The sequence below is a fragment of the Microcaecilia unicolor genome, chromosome 1 (assembly GCF_901765095.1).
Source record: "Microcaecilia unicolor chromosome 1, aMicUni1.1, whole genome shotgun sequence".
Lineage (NCBI taxonomy): Eukaryota > Metazoa > Chordata > Amphibia > Gymnophiona > Siphonopidae > Microcaecilia > Microcaecilia unicolor.
Window position 1 is genome coordinate 242,067,153 of NC_044031.1, and position 15,339 is coordinate 242,082,491.

Sequence of the window (15,339 nt, forward strand, 5' to 3'; positions counted from 1 at the left end):
CCTTTGGGCTCGCCTCTGCCCCGCGGGTGTTCACAAAGTGCCTCATGGTGGTCGCGGCGTATCTACGCAAGCTGGGAGTGCATGTGTTCCCATATCTCGACGATTGGCTGGTAAAGAACACCTCGGAGGCAGGACCTCTCCGGTACATGCAGTGCACTATTCACCTCCTGGAGCTGCTGGGGTTTGTGATAAATTACCCAAAGTCCCATCTCCAGCCAGCCAAATCTCTGGAATTCATAGGAGCTCTGCTGAATACTCAGACGGCTCAGGCCTTCCTTCCCGAAGCGAGGGCCAACAACCTCCTGTCCCTGGCTTCTCAGACCAGAGCGTCCCAGCAGATCACAGCTCGGCAGATGTTGAGACTCCTAGGTCATATGGCCTCCACAGTTCATGTGACTCCCATGGCTCGTCTTCACATGAGATCTGCTCAATGGACCCTAGCTTCCCAGTGGTGCCAAGCCACCGGGAATCTAGAAGATGTCATCCGCCTCTCCACCAGTTGCCGCACTTCACTGCACTGGTGGACCATTCGAACCAATTTGATCTGGGGACGCCTATTCCAAATTCCTCAGCCCACGAAAGTGCTGACGACGAATGCGTCTCTCCTGGGGTGGGGAGCTCATGTCGATGGGCTTCACACCGAAGGACTGTGGTCCCTCCAGGAAAAGGATCTGCAGATCAACCTCCTGGAGCTCCGAGCGGTCTGGAACGCACTGAAGGCTTTCAGAGATCGGCTGTCCTGTCAAATTATCCAAATTCGGACAGACAATCAGGTTGCAATGTATTACATCAACAAGCAGGGGGGCACCGGATCTCGCCCCCTGTGTCAGGAAGCCGTCGGGTAGTGGCGTTGTGCTTGCCAATTCGGCATGCTTCTCCAAGCCACATACCTGGCAGGTGTAAACAACGGTCTGGCCGACAGACTGAGCAGAGTCATGCAATCGCACGAGTGGTCGCTCCATTCCAGAGTGGTACGCAAGATCTTCCGAGAGTGGGGCACCCCCTCGGTGGACCTTTTCGCCTCTCAGACCAACCACAAGCTGCCTCTGTTCTGTTCCAGACTACAGGCCCACGGCAGGCTAGCGTCGGATGCCTTTCTCCTCCATTGGGGGACCAGCCTCCTGTATGCTTATCCTCCCATACCTTTGGTGGGGAAGACCTTACTGAAGCTCAAGCAAGACCACGGCACCATGATTCTGATAGCGCCTTTTTGGCCCCGCCAGATCTGGTTCCCTCTTCTTCTGGAGTTGTCCTCTGAAGAACCGTGGAGATTGGAGTGTTTTCCGACTCTCATTTCGCAGAACGACGGAGCGCTTCTGCACCCCAACCTTCAGTCTCTGGCTCTCACGGCCTGGATGTTGAGGGCGTAGACTTCGCTTCGTTGGGTCTGTCTGAGGGTGTCTCCCGTGTCTTGCTTGCCTCTAGAAAGAATTCCACTAAAAAGAGTTACTTTTTCAAGTGGAGGAGGTTTGTCGTTTGGTGTGAGAGCAAGGCCCTAGAACCTCGTTCTTGTCCTGCACAGAACCTGCTTGAATACCTTCTGCACTTATCAGAGTCTGGCCTCAAGACCAACTCAGTAAGGAATCACCTTAGTGCGATTAGTGCTTACCATCTTCGTGTAGAGGGTAAAGCCATCTCTGGAGAGCCTTTAGTCGTTCGATTCATGAGAGGCTTGCTTTTGTCAAAGCCCCCTGTCAAGCCTCCTACAGTGTCATGGGATCTCAACGTCGTCCTCACCCAGCTGATGAAACCTCCTTTTGAGCCACTGAATTCATGCCATCTGAAGTACTTGACCTGGAAGGTCATTTTCTTGGTGGCAGTTACTTCAGCTCGTAGGGTCAGTGAGCTTCAAGCCCTGGTAGCTCATGCTCCGTATACTAAATTTCATCATAACAGAGTAGTGCTCTGTACTCACCCTAAGTTCCTGCCAAAGGTTGTGTCGGAGTTCCATCTTAACCAGTCAATTGTCTTGCCAACATTCTTTCCCAGACCGCATACCCGCCCTGCTGAACATCAGTTGCACACATTGGACTGCAAAAGAGCATTGGCCTTCTACTTGGAGTGGACACAGCCCCACAGACAGTCCGCCCAATTGTTTGTTTCTTTCGACCCCAATAGGAAAGAGGCCGCTGTCGGGAAACGCACCATCTCCAATTGGCTAGCAGATTGCATTTCCTTCACTTACGCCCAGGCTGGGCTGACTCTTGAGGGTCATGTCACTGCTCATAGTGTCAGAGCCATGGCAGCGTCGGTGGCTCACTTGAAGTCAGCCACTATTGAAGAAATTTGCAAGGCTGCGACGTGGTCATCTGTCCACACATTCACATCACATTACTGCCTCCAGCAGGATACCCGACGTGACAGTCGGTTCGGGCAGTCGGTGCTGCAGAATCTGTTTGGGGTTTAAATCCAACTCCACCCTCCAGGACCCGAATTTATTCTGGTCAGGCTGCACTCTCAGTTAGTTGTTCTTCGTAGGTCAATTTCTGTTATACCCTCGCCATTGCGAGGTTCAATTGACCTGGGTTCTTGTTTTGAGTGAGCCTGAGAGCTAGGGATACCCCAGTCGTGAGAACAAGCAGCTTGCTTGTCCTCGGAGAAAGCGAATGATACATACCTGTAGCAGGTGTTCTCCGAGGACAGCAGGCTGATTGTTCTCACCTACCCTCCCTCCTCCCCTTTGGAGTTGCGTTTTACTCATTCTTGCTTGTCATTCAACTGAGCGGGAACGGTTGCGCACGGGCGGGAAGACGGCCGCGCATGCGCGGTGGGCGTACCCTGCGTGCGGGACCGCCCGCAAAGTTTTGTTACGGTTGGTGGGGGCTGCCGTGGACGTCAACCCAGTCGTGAGAACAATCAGCCTGCTGTCCTCGGAGAACACCTGCTACAGGTATGTATCATTCGCTTTAGGGGTCAATCTAACTACCAAGTTGCATAAGCTATGTCAGGCAAATTACCCATTGCTCTTAAAATCACTCTGGGAGGAGCTGGATAGATGGCAGCATCTGAATATTTCCTGGGTGGGGTGTATACAGGCAGTAAAGATGGTGGCCCTTCCTAAGCTATTTTAGTTATTTACTGCCCTCCCAATTACCCTTCCAGATGTTTTCTTTAGACGCCTTTATAAATGGGTATTTAGTTACATATGGCAGAAAAAGCCACCAAGGGTATAACGACAAATGCGTTATCAATTTCGCCAGCAGGGAGCAGTGCCCAACTTTAAGTTTTACTATCAAGTGGCACAACTTAAATATCTCACTAGCTGGATACAGGATACTCATAAAAGTTGGGTTCAACTAGAGCAGAGCTTGATGGATGAGACCCCCTTAAGAGTGATACCCTGGCTTTCAATAGAAACAATATGACATTTGAAAAGATCAGGAAATCCTATCATTTGCTTGACTATATCCCTATGGCATAAAGTCTGGCTTAAACTGTTGCAGGGTAGGGTCTGCTTTTCTGCCACATCTATTTCCCATGTGGAGGGCTTTCCCTCCGGGCCTCAGGCCAGGACTTTCCTTAGATGGGCAGGGAATGGCCTGACTTCGCTTGGCCAACTGGTTGAGGATGATTCAGTGGTACCTTACAAGAAGCTCAGAGATGAGTACGGCCTTACACAGCGGGATTTCTTTCTTTATCGATACATGATAGACTTTTTCCGTCGTAATGCTTGGGCAGAGCTATTACATAAGTACAGTAAGTGTTGCCATACTGGAACAGACTGAAGGTCCATCAAGCCCAGTATATTGTTTCTAACAGGTTACAAGATCTTGGCAAGATACCAAAACAGTGCAATAAATTTTATGCTGCTTATCCTAGAAATACACAGTGGATTTTCCCCAAGTCCATCTTGGCTTATGGACTTTTGTTTTAGGAAGCAATCCAAACCCTTTTTTAACCCCCATTAAGCTAACTGCTTTTATCACATTCTTTGGCAGTGAATACCAGAGTTTAATTACACATTGAGTGAAGAAATATTTTCACTGATTTGTTTTAAATTTACTACTTTGTAACTTCATTGCATGCCCCCTAGTCTTAGAATTTTTGGAAAGAGTAAACAAGCGATTCATGTCTACCCATTCCATTCCACTCATTATTTTATAGACCTCTATCATATCTTTCCCTGCAGCCATCTTTTCTCCATGCTGAAGAACCCTAGTCGCTTTAGCCTTTCCTCATAGGGAAGTTGTCCCATCCCCTTTATCATTTTTGTCACCCTTCTCTGTACCTTTGTATTATTGTTGGAGGAATCCTCATTGGAACGGGCGGTACAGGGGGGGCAGTGGTAGAAGGAATATCATTAGATTCTATCGGACTCTTTTGCTTCAGATTCTCCTGCCAACTCATTATAGAACGGTGTGGGAGAATACATTGGGGTCCATTTTTTAAATTAAAGACTGGGAAAAACATCTTAGCTCCTTATTGCATGTTTCTATAGCATCTCGTTTGGTGGAGAATGGCTATAAAATTCTATACCAATGGTATTATATCCCTACCCAACTTAAAGCTGTATATGGCATGGGAAATGATTTACGCTGGTGGGGTTGTGGTGCACAATGGACATTTCTGCACATATGGTGGGCATGTCCCACAGCTCAGGTTTTTTTGGGATCAGTCATGCAGTTGGCATCGGACATTTTGGACACACCACTTGTTAGGTCCCTTGCTAGCTGTTTGCTTAACATTTGCCCATTTACTTTGCCTTTTCATAAGAGAAAGTTGATTCACCTCATTGTTTCAGCTGGCCACCTGATCTTGACTTCCTCTTGGAAGGCGTCTGCCCTCCTGGGAAGAACTGCCCTGCTACCAAAAGTGAAACATATTTACTTGATGTCTAAATTGACAGTACTCAAGAGGAATACACTTCTATCCTTTCATCAAACTTGAGACTTGGGCAAAATCCACTGTGTATTTCTAGGATAATTAGCATAAAATGTACCTGGTTGGAGACATCTTTGCCGACTTCCACAGTAGACACTTTGCCTTAATGACTTCAATTTGATTGTGACTTTCTCTGTGCTACCTCATCCTGAACTGGGAGGGGAGGAGGGAGGTTTGGGGGTGGGAGGGGGTTGGATTTTCGTGGGTTATGTTCTGATTTGTTATTGCAAATATTTAAATATATAAATTTCAATATAATCCACTATTACTCAAACTATAGACATCAGTAATAAACCAGGATACTTAATTCAAAAATTCTTTGAAGGACATGTGCTCATATGAAAAATGTCATAATATTGGCAATTGATTGACATCCAGCGTCGTTCTAGGGGGGGGAACTACAGCTCCCGATCACTCCACTTGAACAAGCAGGTCATGGGAGTAGAGGCAGGGGATGTATATCACGTTTTTACAGGGCCTTACTGGATCAGCTGCCTCAACCCCTAAAATATGTTAGACAATGGGAGGAAGACCTGGGAACCCATCTCACTGACCGGGAATGGGAGGGAATATATAAATATCTTTTGAGGGTATCTGTATCCAGTAGTCTAATAGAGAATTGATATAAATTACTGTATCATAGGCACCTCACTCCAGTATGCTGGAAAGCTGTTTATGGGACTGGGTCTGAAAGGTGTTGGTGCAGATGTGGGGGTCAGGGCACCTCTGTACATATATGGTGTCATGTCCCAAAGCACAACAGTATTGGGGAGTGATAGTGGGCTGGATATCAGAGGTTTTGGGAGCTCGGGTAAACCCAACTATAGCTAGCTGCTTGCTCCATTTTGGACCCAATGAACTACGTGTGCGTAGTTGCAGACTGGCACATCACATATTCATGGCAGGTTGTCTGCTACTGGCGACAGACTGGAAGCAGCAAGAGGTGCCTTCACTTCTTCAGGTCCAGAAAAAAGTAAATTTTGTATACCTTATGTCTAAGCTCACTTCCCTTCGCAGAAATCAGTTAACACAATTTCACAGGACTTGGGAGGCCTACATTGGCTGGCTTGAGAGGTTACCTGTACCGCCTAGAGCGAGATATGGCCCCTTTGAATTGGGAGGGAGGGGTTTGTGTTACTCACATGGGATCAGTTTTATGTTGGAAACAGTGACAATTTGAGAGGGGGGATGGAAGGTGGGGGGGGGGGGGGGGGGTGGAGGATCTGTGGTTATACCGGGAATTGGTAAGTTTAATTAAAAAATAAATATAAAAATAAATGCCATAATGAATTATCAGTAACTCAAATACATAAGAAAGAACTACCTGTATATATAGAGAGAGAGACAGAGAGAGCGCGCTCAAAACCTATACCAATATCATTGTTTTCTTGTAATTTTTAGAACTATTTAGGGGAAATTCTCAGTTATAACTCACCCAAACAGGAATGCCCATTATCAGTAGGTTAATACCTAGAGGGTGGATAAATTTCTCGATCACTGAATTTCTCCATTTTTTTAAATTTGTTTGTTTGCAAGCACCCTTTGTACCACAATAATCATTCTGCTCCAAATATATCACAAACATTTATATTTCTATCAAAAATTTTCAATACTTTAATACTTCAGTTATATATTTTCATGTTCCCTACAGATTGATAAAAGCACACACATCTATCTACACACACCTATATCTATATACACACACACACCTCTCTCTCTTTCTCTCTCTCTCTTTCTCTCTCTCTCCACTTGAACATGAAGACAGTCCCTTCTCAACAGAACTTACAATCTACTCAGGACAAATAAGGGAATTACTAAGGTGGGAACGATAAAACAGACATGGGTTCTGAACAAGTGAATAGGGGTTAGGAGTTAAAAGCAGCCTCAAAAAGGTGAGCTTTTACCCTAGATTTGAAGATGGCCAGAGATGGAGCTTGACGTACTGGCTCAAGAAGTCTATTTCAGGCATATGATGCAGCAAGACAAAAGAAACAGAATCTGGAGTTAGCAGTGGAGGAGAAGGGTACAGATAAGAGAGATTTACCCAATGATTGGAGTTCCCGAGGATGAGTGTAGGGAGAGATAAGAATGTACTGAGGAGCTGCAGAGTGAATGCACTTGTAAATCAATAAGAGGATTTTGAACTGTATGCAGAAACAGATAGGGAGCCAATTAAGTGATGAGGGAGAGGGCTAATATGAGCATAGCGCCACTGGCTGAATATAAGTCGTGCAGCAGAATTTGAACAGATTGAAGGGGAGAGAGATGGCTTAATGGGAGACCTGTGAGAAGCAAGTTGAAATAGTCAAAGCGAGAGGTAATAAGAGTGTGGCTAAGGATTTTGGTAGCATGCTTAGAAAGGAAAGGATGAATTTTGATGATATAGAGAAAGAAACGACAGGTTTTAGCAGTCTGTTGAATATGTGCAGAGAAGGAGAGAGAGGAGTCGAAGATGACCCCAAGGTTACGAGTTGAAGAGACAGGGAGGATGAGAGTGTTATCAAGAGAGAAAGAATGGGGGAAGAGGAGAGGTTGGTTTAGGGGGAAAGATAAGAAGCTCAGTCTTAGTCATATTTAGTTTCAGGTAGCAGTGAGACATATACTTTGGCTTGGATTCCTGCTGAAATTTCTGGTGTGGAGATGTAGATCTGTGAGTCGTCAGCATAAAGGTGATACTGAAAACCATGGGATGAGATCAGAATACCAAGGGAAGAAGTATAGATGGAGAAAAGAAGAGCTCCCAGGATAGATCCCTGAGGTACACCAACTGATAGTGGGATAGAAGTGGAGGGAGAATCCACCAGAGTATACACTAAAAGTGTGATGGGAGAGAGAAGAAGAAAACCAGGAAAGAACAGAGCACTGAAACGCCAGTTTCCAGTGCCACAGTAGATTAGAAAAAAAGCTAGTAGACAGTCTTTCAAAGCCAGTCAGATAATTTGAAATATTTGAGAGATTTTTGTGCCAATGGAAGTTTTTTTTTTAGTTCCAGTGATGGTGGTTTTATATTAGACCCACATTTGAAGAGGGTCAGTGAGTGACACTGAGGTCCTTTTTCTCTAATATTTATATCATTAGTTCATGGTGAAATCTTGGAATGTTTTCTAGTATTCTGGGCAGTGCTTTTTTTTGTGCTGGTACTCGCCGGTACGGCTTACCGGCACCTTTTTTGTAGGTCCGGCATGCTGGAGCCGGTTGCTCTTGAGAGCGAGCCGGCTCTCCTTCCTTCCTCCCAACCCCCTCCCGAGCTAGCCTACAGGGTCCGAGTCAGTCTTCCTCTTCGTCTGCCACCCAACCCGGCTGGTATCTGACTGCCTTAAAAAAAAATATACGAAGCGGCAGCGCGGTGCCTCCCGTCTGAATGTAAAAGAAGAAAAATCGCTTCGGCCGGCCTTCCCTCGCTGTGTCGTCCCGCCCTCTGATGTAACTTCCTATTTCCGCAAGGGCGGGATGAACAGCGAGGGAAGGCCGGCCGAAGCGATTTTTCTTCTTTTACATTCTGACGCGAGGCACCGCGCCGCCGCTTCGTATATTTTTTTAAAGAAAGTGGCACTTTGTAGAGAGGCCTTGAACCCTGCCAGTTGAACATGCTGTGGCACCGAGGAAGAGCTGCTGGGAAGTTGAGGCAGTAATGAGGGCACAGTGCGGCATGGCTTGTAGGATGACCAGGTCCTTGTTAGCAGTGGCAAAGCAGAAGCTGATGCTGGACCAGGTGAGAATATGCAGCTGGGAGGGGAAGATGGAGATCAGCTTGCACTACATGTTTAATTTTCAGAATCTCTAATAACGCAGAACCCCGAATGCTTTCTAGCTTTATATTTAAGGTATTAAGGAACCAGTAGTGTTTGAGCAGACAGAAGAATAACGTGTATGCTGTGTGAAATGTTCTGATGGAAGCCATAAAGCTGCATTTCTCCTGTGCTGTCGCAGACAGAAAGGCTGTGATGGCACTATAGTGTCACTGGAAATATACCCTGGTTTAGAATGTTGCTAGAGAGTTCCAAGTTGCTGACCAGAGAGCATGGGTGGAGTAACTTTATAATTAGAATAAATGTAGTAGCATAGAGCTATCCAAACAGAAGTATTTTGCCTGCCTGGAAACTGTACTTAGAAAAGTCAACTGTAAGCCTATGATTCACCGGAACTGAGCTGTTTAAAACCACTGACTGAAGTCTGGATCAGAAAAGGTCTATTGCATGCTATGGTTTGAGGAAAGCACTATCGGTTAATTGGTATGGAAGTGGCTTTATAAGTGGCTGTATGTTAAGCATGGAAATTTGCTAATAAGTTTATGGAGAGGTTTCCCATTTAAATTGGTAAATAAAGTATATAAATAGTACACCAGCGGACAGTTGAGTTCCTGTCCAAAAGAGCTAACCCAAAGGTACCTTTACCACAATATTTAGACTCTCAGTTCTCATCTTGTATGTCTTCTGGTGCAGGCCTTGCAACATTTTGATTTTCTCTGGACAACTTCTAGCCGTTTTATATTGTTACAAAGATACAGCTTCCAAATCTAAAGTATTCAAAGTGAGGTCTCACAAATAGCCTGAATGGGCGGATGGAGGGGAGGGCAGGGAGAGAGAAGAAATGCTGGACATGGGTGGATGGAGGAGAATGAAGGAAGAGAGAAGAAATGCTGGACATGGGTGGATGGAGGGGAGGGCAGGGGAGAGGATGGCTGCTAGACATGGGTGAATGGAGAAGAAATGCTGGACATGGATGGAGGTGAGGGAAGAGTGAGGAAGGAGATGAGATGAGGGAAAAGGAAGAGAGGAGAAAAACTGCACATGAATGTAGAAAATAGGCAGAAGCTGGATCCACCGAACAGTCAAGTCTGCGGTGCACCCAGCTTTTACTTACGGATGTAGGGCAAGAAACGAAGAAGAAAGGCGGAAAGTAAAGAAATAAATGGAAAGGAAGCCCTGGAAACGGAGTTAAGAGGAGAGCTAGCAGCAGAATCAGATACTGAGCCAGCATGATCAGAAAAACACAGTCACCAGACAACAAAGGTAGAAAAAATCATTTTATTTTCATTTTAGTGTCTGCAATATGTCCAATTTGAGAATTTACATCTGCTGTCTTATTTTGCACTGGGTATACTGGAGCTATAACAGCTTACAGAAATTATTTATAATGAAAAAAAAAATCACATTATTTTTTTCTCCTATACTAGTATAATATTTTCAATGATGTGTGTTTATATGCGCTATTGCTGGTATAAGGGGTGTGGCTAAGGTGGGTGTGGCTATAATGGGGGTGTAGTCACATGTGGTGACTCCGCCCACAATGAGTACCGGCACCTTTTTTTCTACAAAAAAAGCACTGATTCTGGGGGAGGTTCAAATGTATTTTAGTGATTTTTTTTCCCTTCTCTACTCTAGCAATTTTATAGTGGGCCATTTCCATTAAAACTTCTGTTTTGTTTTTTGCATGCAAGTGCCTTTTAAAATGATCCTTTGGGTGACTAAAGCTTCCTTTTTCTATTTCTTTCTTTGATAGCGGACATAGCCCAGAGATATAGGATAAGCAAGTATCCAACCTTAAAACTATTCCGAAATGGAATGATGATGAAGAAAGAATATAGAGGTCAAAGGTCAGTGACAGGACTAGCAGATTTTATCCGACAACAGAAAAGTGATCCTGTTCAAGAAATCCTGAATCTGGAAGATATTAAAACTGTTGATGTAAGTTTCATCTGAACACCTTTCCACGTATTTTCTTGGTTTTTCTTCTGCCTAGATTTATACAGACAGCTGAATATATTTTCCAAATATAAAATTAGGCTTCAAGGAAAATGTGAGGTTAATTTTGTAAGAGAGCCCCTATGGAAAACATGAAAAAAGTGCCTATATTATAAAGGCAACATGTACCTTTTTAAAATAGACTTCTGAATTCATCAGTAGTGTATATATTTTACATCTGCTGGTGAGAATTGACACATCGATATATAACATACATAAGTGCCAGTCCTGCAGCAATTTTGCCTACTTCCTGCCTGTAGAAACGTGTTCTATACACACAAATCCCTTTTAAAATTATTCCGTAATATAGAGGTTCCCAAACAGTGGGTCAGGACCCCAAATGGGGTCAAAGAAATAGGATTGCACCAACTCCTGCTAGATCTCCATTGTAACCTAGCTATTCCCATTAATGGCAGTTAACATAGAGCCTATGAATCACTGAATATTCATACACCTTCCCCCCCCCTCCCAAATGTGGACTCCCTTTTAGCATGGAGCTAGGGTCTGTGATCACACACTGACACACAGGACCTTGCACTGACTGCTGCAGCTGTTACCACTAATGCTGCGAGGAGATCCGCCGGCAAGCGGAGAACTCAAACACCCCACGGTAAAAACAGGAAAGTGCAGAGAGTGGGAGAGCGACCAAGGGTGCCAGAAACTGGAGGATGATTCTTCAAAAGAAACGTAGGTAGTCTTTAAGAAGACTGTTGAGGAAAAATCCGTCTGAAGCACTGCTGGTAATACAGGTTAAAAAAAAAACTGCGTGCAGTGCTTCAGACGGATTTTTCCTCAACAGTCTTCTTAAAGACTACCTACGTTTCTTTTGAAGAATCATCCTTAATGATATTCAGCAATACTCTGCACAAGAGGCTGCTGAGAGATCTTCAAAGGACCTCCATCATTATTGCTTTGCAGCATTCTGCACGGCAGACTCCTGATGCAGGCCTGACGGCCGAAACACGACGTTGTGTCGAGTCTTCAAAACTTTTAATAAAATTCTTTATTAACGAACATCCTCCGGTTTCTGGCATCCTTGGTCGCTCTCCCACTCTCTGCACTTACCACTAATGCTGCTCCATCATGATTTGAATAAGTAAAGGAAAAAGGTGGGGGTAGGGGTGGAGGTGGAGGTCAGCTATTTTGTTACAATCATCAGGGGGTCATGTTAATTTTTAAGTGTTAAAATGGGATGATATTGGATAAAAGTTTGAGTAGCACTGCCCTAGGAGAGTAATTTTTTTAATTGGGAGCTTATAAAAATTCTCAAAACATGCATATTTTTCTGCTAATTTTGTAAAAGTTATTATTGGCATCTATATGTGTTTTTAATAAAATTGGCTCTTAAAATAATCCCCAATAGCACACACATGCCGTACCTCCAAGAGCACCTATGCACATCTATATAATAGCTAGTAAAAAAAAAAGGCCTGTTTCTCACACAAATGAAACGGGCGCTAGCAAGGTTTTCCTTGGAGTGTGTATTTTTGAGAGATGGAGTGAGAGAGAGAGTGTGTGTATGTTTGTGTGAGAGTGTGTGTGAGACAGAGAGAGAGATAAACTGCGTGTGTGTGACAGAGATAGTGTGTCAGAGAGAGTGTATGTGAGAGACAGAGAGTGCGTGTGTGTGATAGTGTGTCTGTGACAGAGAGAGTGTGTATGTGTTTGTGAGAGAGAGAGAGCCCCCTATTTTTCAGTTGATATAGTCTGAGAAACTATATCAGAACATGACTGCAGCCTGTCGACATCTCTTCAGTAGCCTTGTAAACCCTGCCAGCTGTATCGGGACGTCAGCGGCAAGTTGTCTTGCGAGATCAGCGCTTGCCCGATGTATTTTGAGCGGCACAGTATTCGGAACATCAACGGATAGTTGTGGCGTGAGTTGCTGCCTCGCGGCCATTCTCAGTTTGACTTAGCGCTCATTATCACGTACGGGCTCCGAGTTCCATGACCCCCTCCCTCCCTCTCCTCCCCTCCGAATTCCAGGCCCCCCTCCCTCCCTCTCCTCCCCTCCGAGTTCCAGGCCCCCTCTCTCCCTCCCTCTCCCCCTCCCTCTCCTCCCCTCCGAGTTCTAGACCCCCCTTCCCTCCGAGTTCCATGTCCCCCTTCCTCCCCTCCCCTGCGAGTTCCATGCCCCCCTTTCTTTGGAGTTCCAGACCCCCACGCCTCCCTCCCTCTCTCTCAGTGGCAGCCCAACCTGTGTTGGCCGCCCTCTTTTCGCAGTCCTGTGCCTGCCCCTTGCCTTCCTGCGTGCCGGCTGTAATTTAAAAGTTGTTACCTCGTGGTCCGGTGGCAGCAGTACAAGTCGAGCAGGCACGGCGCTTCAGCCTGCCTTCCCTTCTTTCTCAGTTGTGCCTCTGGTCCCGTCCTTCCGGAAACAGGAAATGAGGGCGGGACCAGAGGCAGAGCTGAGACAGAAGAGAAGGCAGGCTGAAGCGCCGTGCCTGCTCTACTTTCACTGCTGCCGGCGTACACCAAGGTAAGAACTTTTAAATTACAGCTAGCACGCAGGAAGGCGAGGGGCAAGCGCAGGACTGTGAGAAGAGGGCGGCCAAAGCAGGTCGGGCTGCCACTGAGAGAGAGAGGTATGGAGGCGCAGGGGCATGGAACTCGCAGGGGAGGGAGAGGGCGGGCCTGGAACTCAGAGGGGGGGCATGGAATTCGGAGGATAGGAGGGAGGGGGGCAATTCTCCGTCGATTGAATCCTCACCTCCAACGTTCTTTTGGTGGCTGGTGCTGGTTTCCCTTTCCTCTCATTGATCTGCCCTCTGATGTCATCACGTTCCGATGCGAGGGCGGACCAATGGGAATTGTGTTACGAACCCAGGCATCCAGACGTAGAACGTTGGAGGTGCAAATTATTATATAGGATTTGTACCTCAACGTTCTATGGCTGGCTGGCTGTCTGGGTTTGTAACATCCTGACGTCAGCAAGCCTCCAGTGTTCCCTTTCTTCTCACTGTCCCGCCCTGGTGTAAAGACGAAATTATGTCAGAGGAGGGTGGAACAGTGAGAGGGAAGGGAATGCTGGAGGCGAGTTGACGTCAGGCTGTTACGAACGGATGGGAGGGCAGGGCACAGAACAATCGCTGGACATAGAGGGGAGGACAGAATCGCAGGACGTTGAGAGGAGGGCAGGGCAGAGAAGAATCGATGGGCATGGATGGGAGGAGAGGAGAAAATTGCGGGACACGGATGGAAGGGCAGGGCAGAGGAGAATTGCTGGACATGGAGGGGATGGGAGGTGAGGGGAGAATCGCGGGACATGGAGGGGAGGGCAGGGCAGAGGAGAATTACTCGACATGGAGGGGGATGGGAGGCGAGGGGAGAATCGCTGCACATGGAGGGGAGGTCAGAATCGCGAGAGGGGAGGGAAGAATCGCGGGACATGGAGGGGAGGGAAGAATCACAGGACATGGAGGGGAGGGCAGGGGAGGGGCAGGGGGAGAGAGGAGAAATCACTTAGACGAGAGCCTTCCTAGGGCCTGTTTCATTTTTGACGAAACAGTCTTGGTTGCACTGGTGTTACATAAAAGTACGCGTGCTCAGCAAGTGTTCTTTGTATATGGGTATACACCAGCATATTTTTATAATAGCCATATTCCATGTGTAAAACATGCTTTACATGTTAGAAAATGCTTTATATAATTATCCCCTAGTTCTTTTAGCTGTGTTTAATCTCTTAATTAAATTGGCTCTGGTTTAGTGCTGCTGGTTTTGGCAGAAAACATTGTTCTGGGTTTCTTGTCCAAAATCAGAGAGTGAGCATAATGCAGAGGTTTTGTGATCAGGCCTCGGAGGAGGGTCTCAATTCAACCAGCTAGTATTCATGAATAACCCGGGTAATGTTAGTTAAACAAATATAAATGTAATATTTATGCATGACTCAAAAATATTTAGAAAAATTGAATGGACTGAACATTTTTAGGAGCAAAAAACTTTCTTTTTATTCCTTGTTCAGTGTTTTTTGGATTTTATACTTGATGCTCATTTTTAGGGATTCACTGTTTTCTTTTCTTTCTTCTTCTTCTAGCCCTTCTCTCCCCTTTTCTTGCTTTCCTCACTAGCCATTTCCTTCCTTGGAAGCCTTTTTCTATTTCTGTTAACCATATCTTTAACTCTGACAACCCTTCAGAGCCCACATCAAGCTACGGTAGTAGTCTGTTCTCTGATAGCATGGTGGCACTGCACCAGTATACTCTTCACCTGCAGCAGCTTCACACCAGCTTGCTCTCTTCCCCCAGCTGCCCTGAAACTGGACATATTACAGAATCTGTACTGACACATCTTCCTCAATCCAGCCTCATAAGGGCTTTGTGAAACAGGCATTTGTTTGATATTGGGGAAACAGAACAATTACAAAGAAATTTTAACAACAGGCTATAGCAGGAAGTTCAAATGTTCTCAGTTTTAAAGCCAAGAATTCCTGTCTCCTTTTGACTTGGGAGATGGACCATAATCTTGTACTATGTTTGTTCTTCAGGCATATGCAAGAACTGTTTTGGGGGTCTCTATGCATATATTTTCTGACTTACCTAAGGCAATGCAAAAAAGATAGAAACATTTCTATATTTTTATGGCCCCGAGAAGAAATGTTTAATCTTTGTTATTTAGTTATACTTCTATCCCACTGTCAGTTGGTGTACCTCAGGGATCTGTCCTGGGACCTCTTCTTTTCTCCATCTATACTTCTTCCCTTGGTACTCTGATCTCA

The 15,339-nt window shown here is 45.7% G+C and overlaps 1 protein-coding gene across 1 annotated transcript in view; it reads left to right on the forward strand.

The window, feature by feature from the left end:
• ERP44 (endoplasmic reticulum protein 44) overlaps positions 1-15,339 on the forward strand; it is a 238,984-nt gene that overhangs the window by 127,075 nt on the left and 96,570 nt on the right. The window contains exon 5 of the mRNA XM_030205130.1: positions 10,384-10,568. Within this exon, the coding sequence (XP_030060990.1) occupies positions 10,384-10,568 (185 nt within the window). The remainder of the gene's footprint in view (positions 1-10,383; positions 10,569-15,339) is intronic.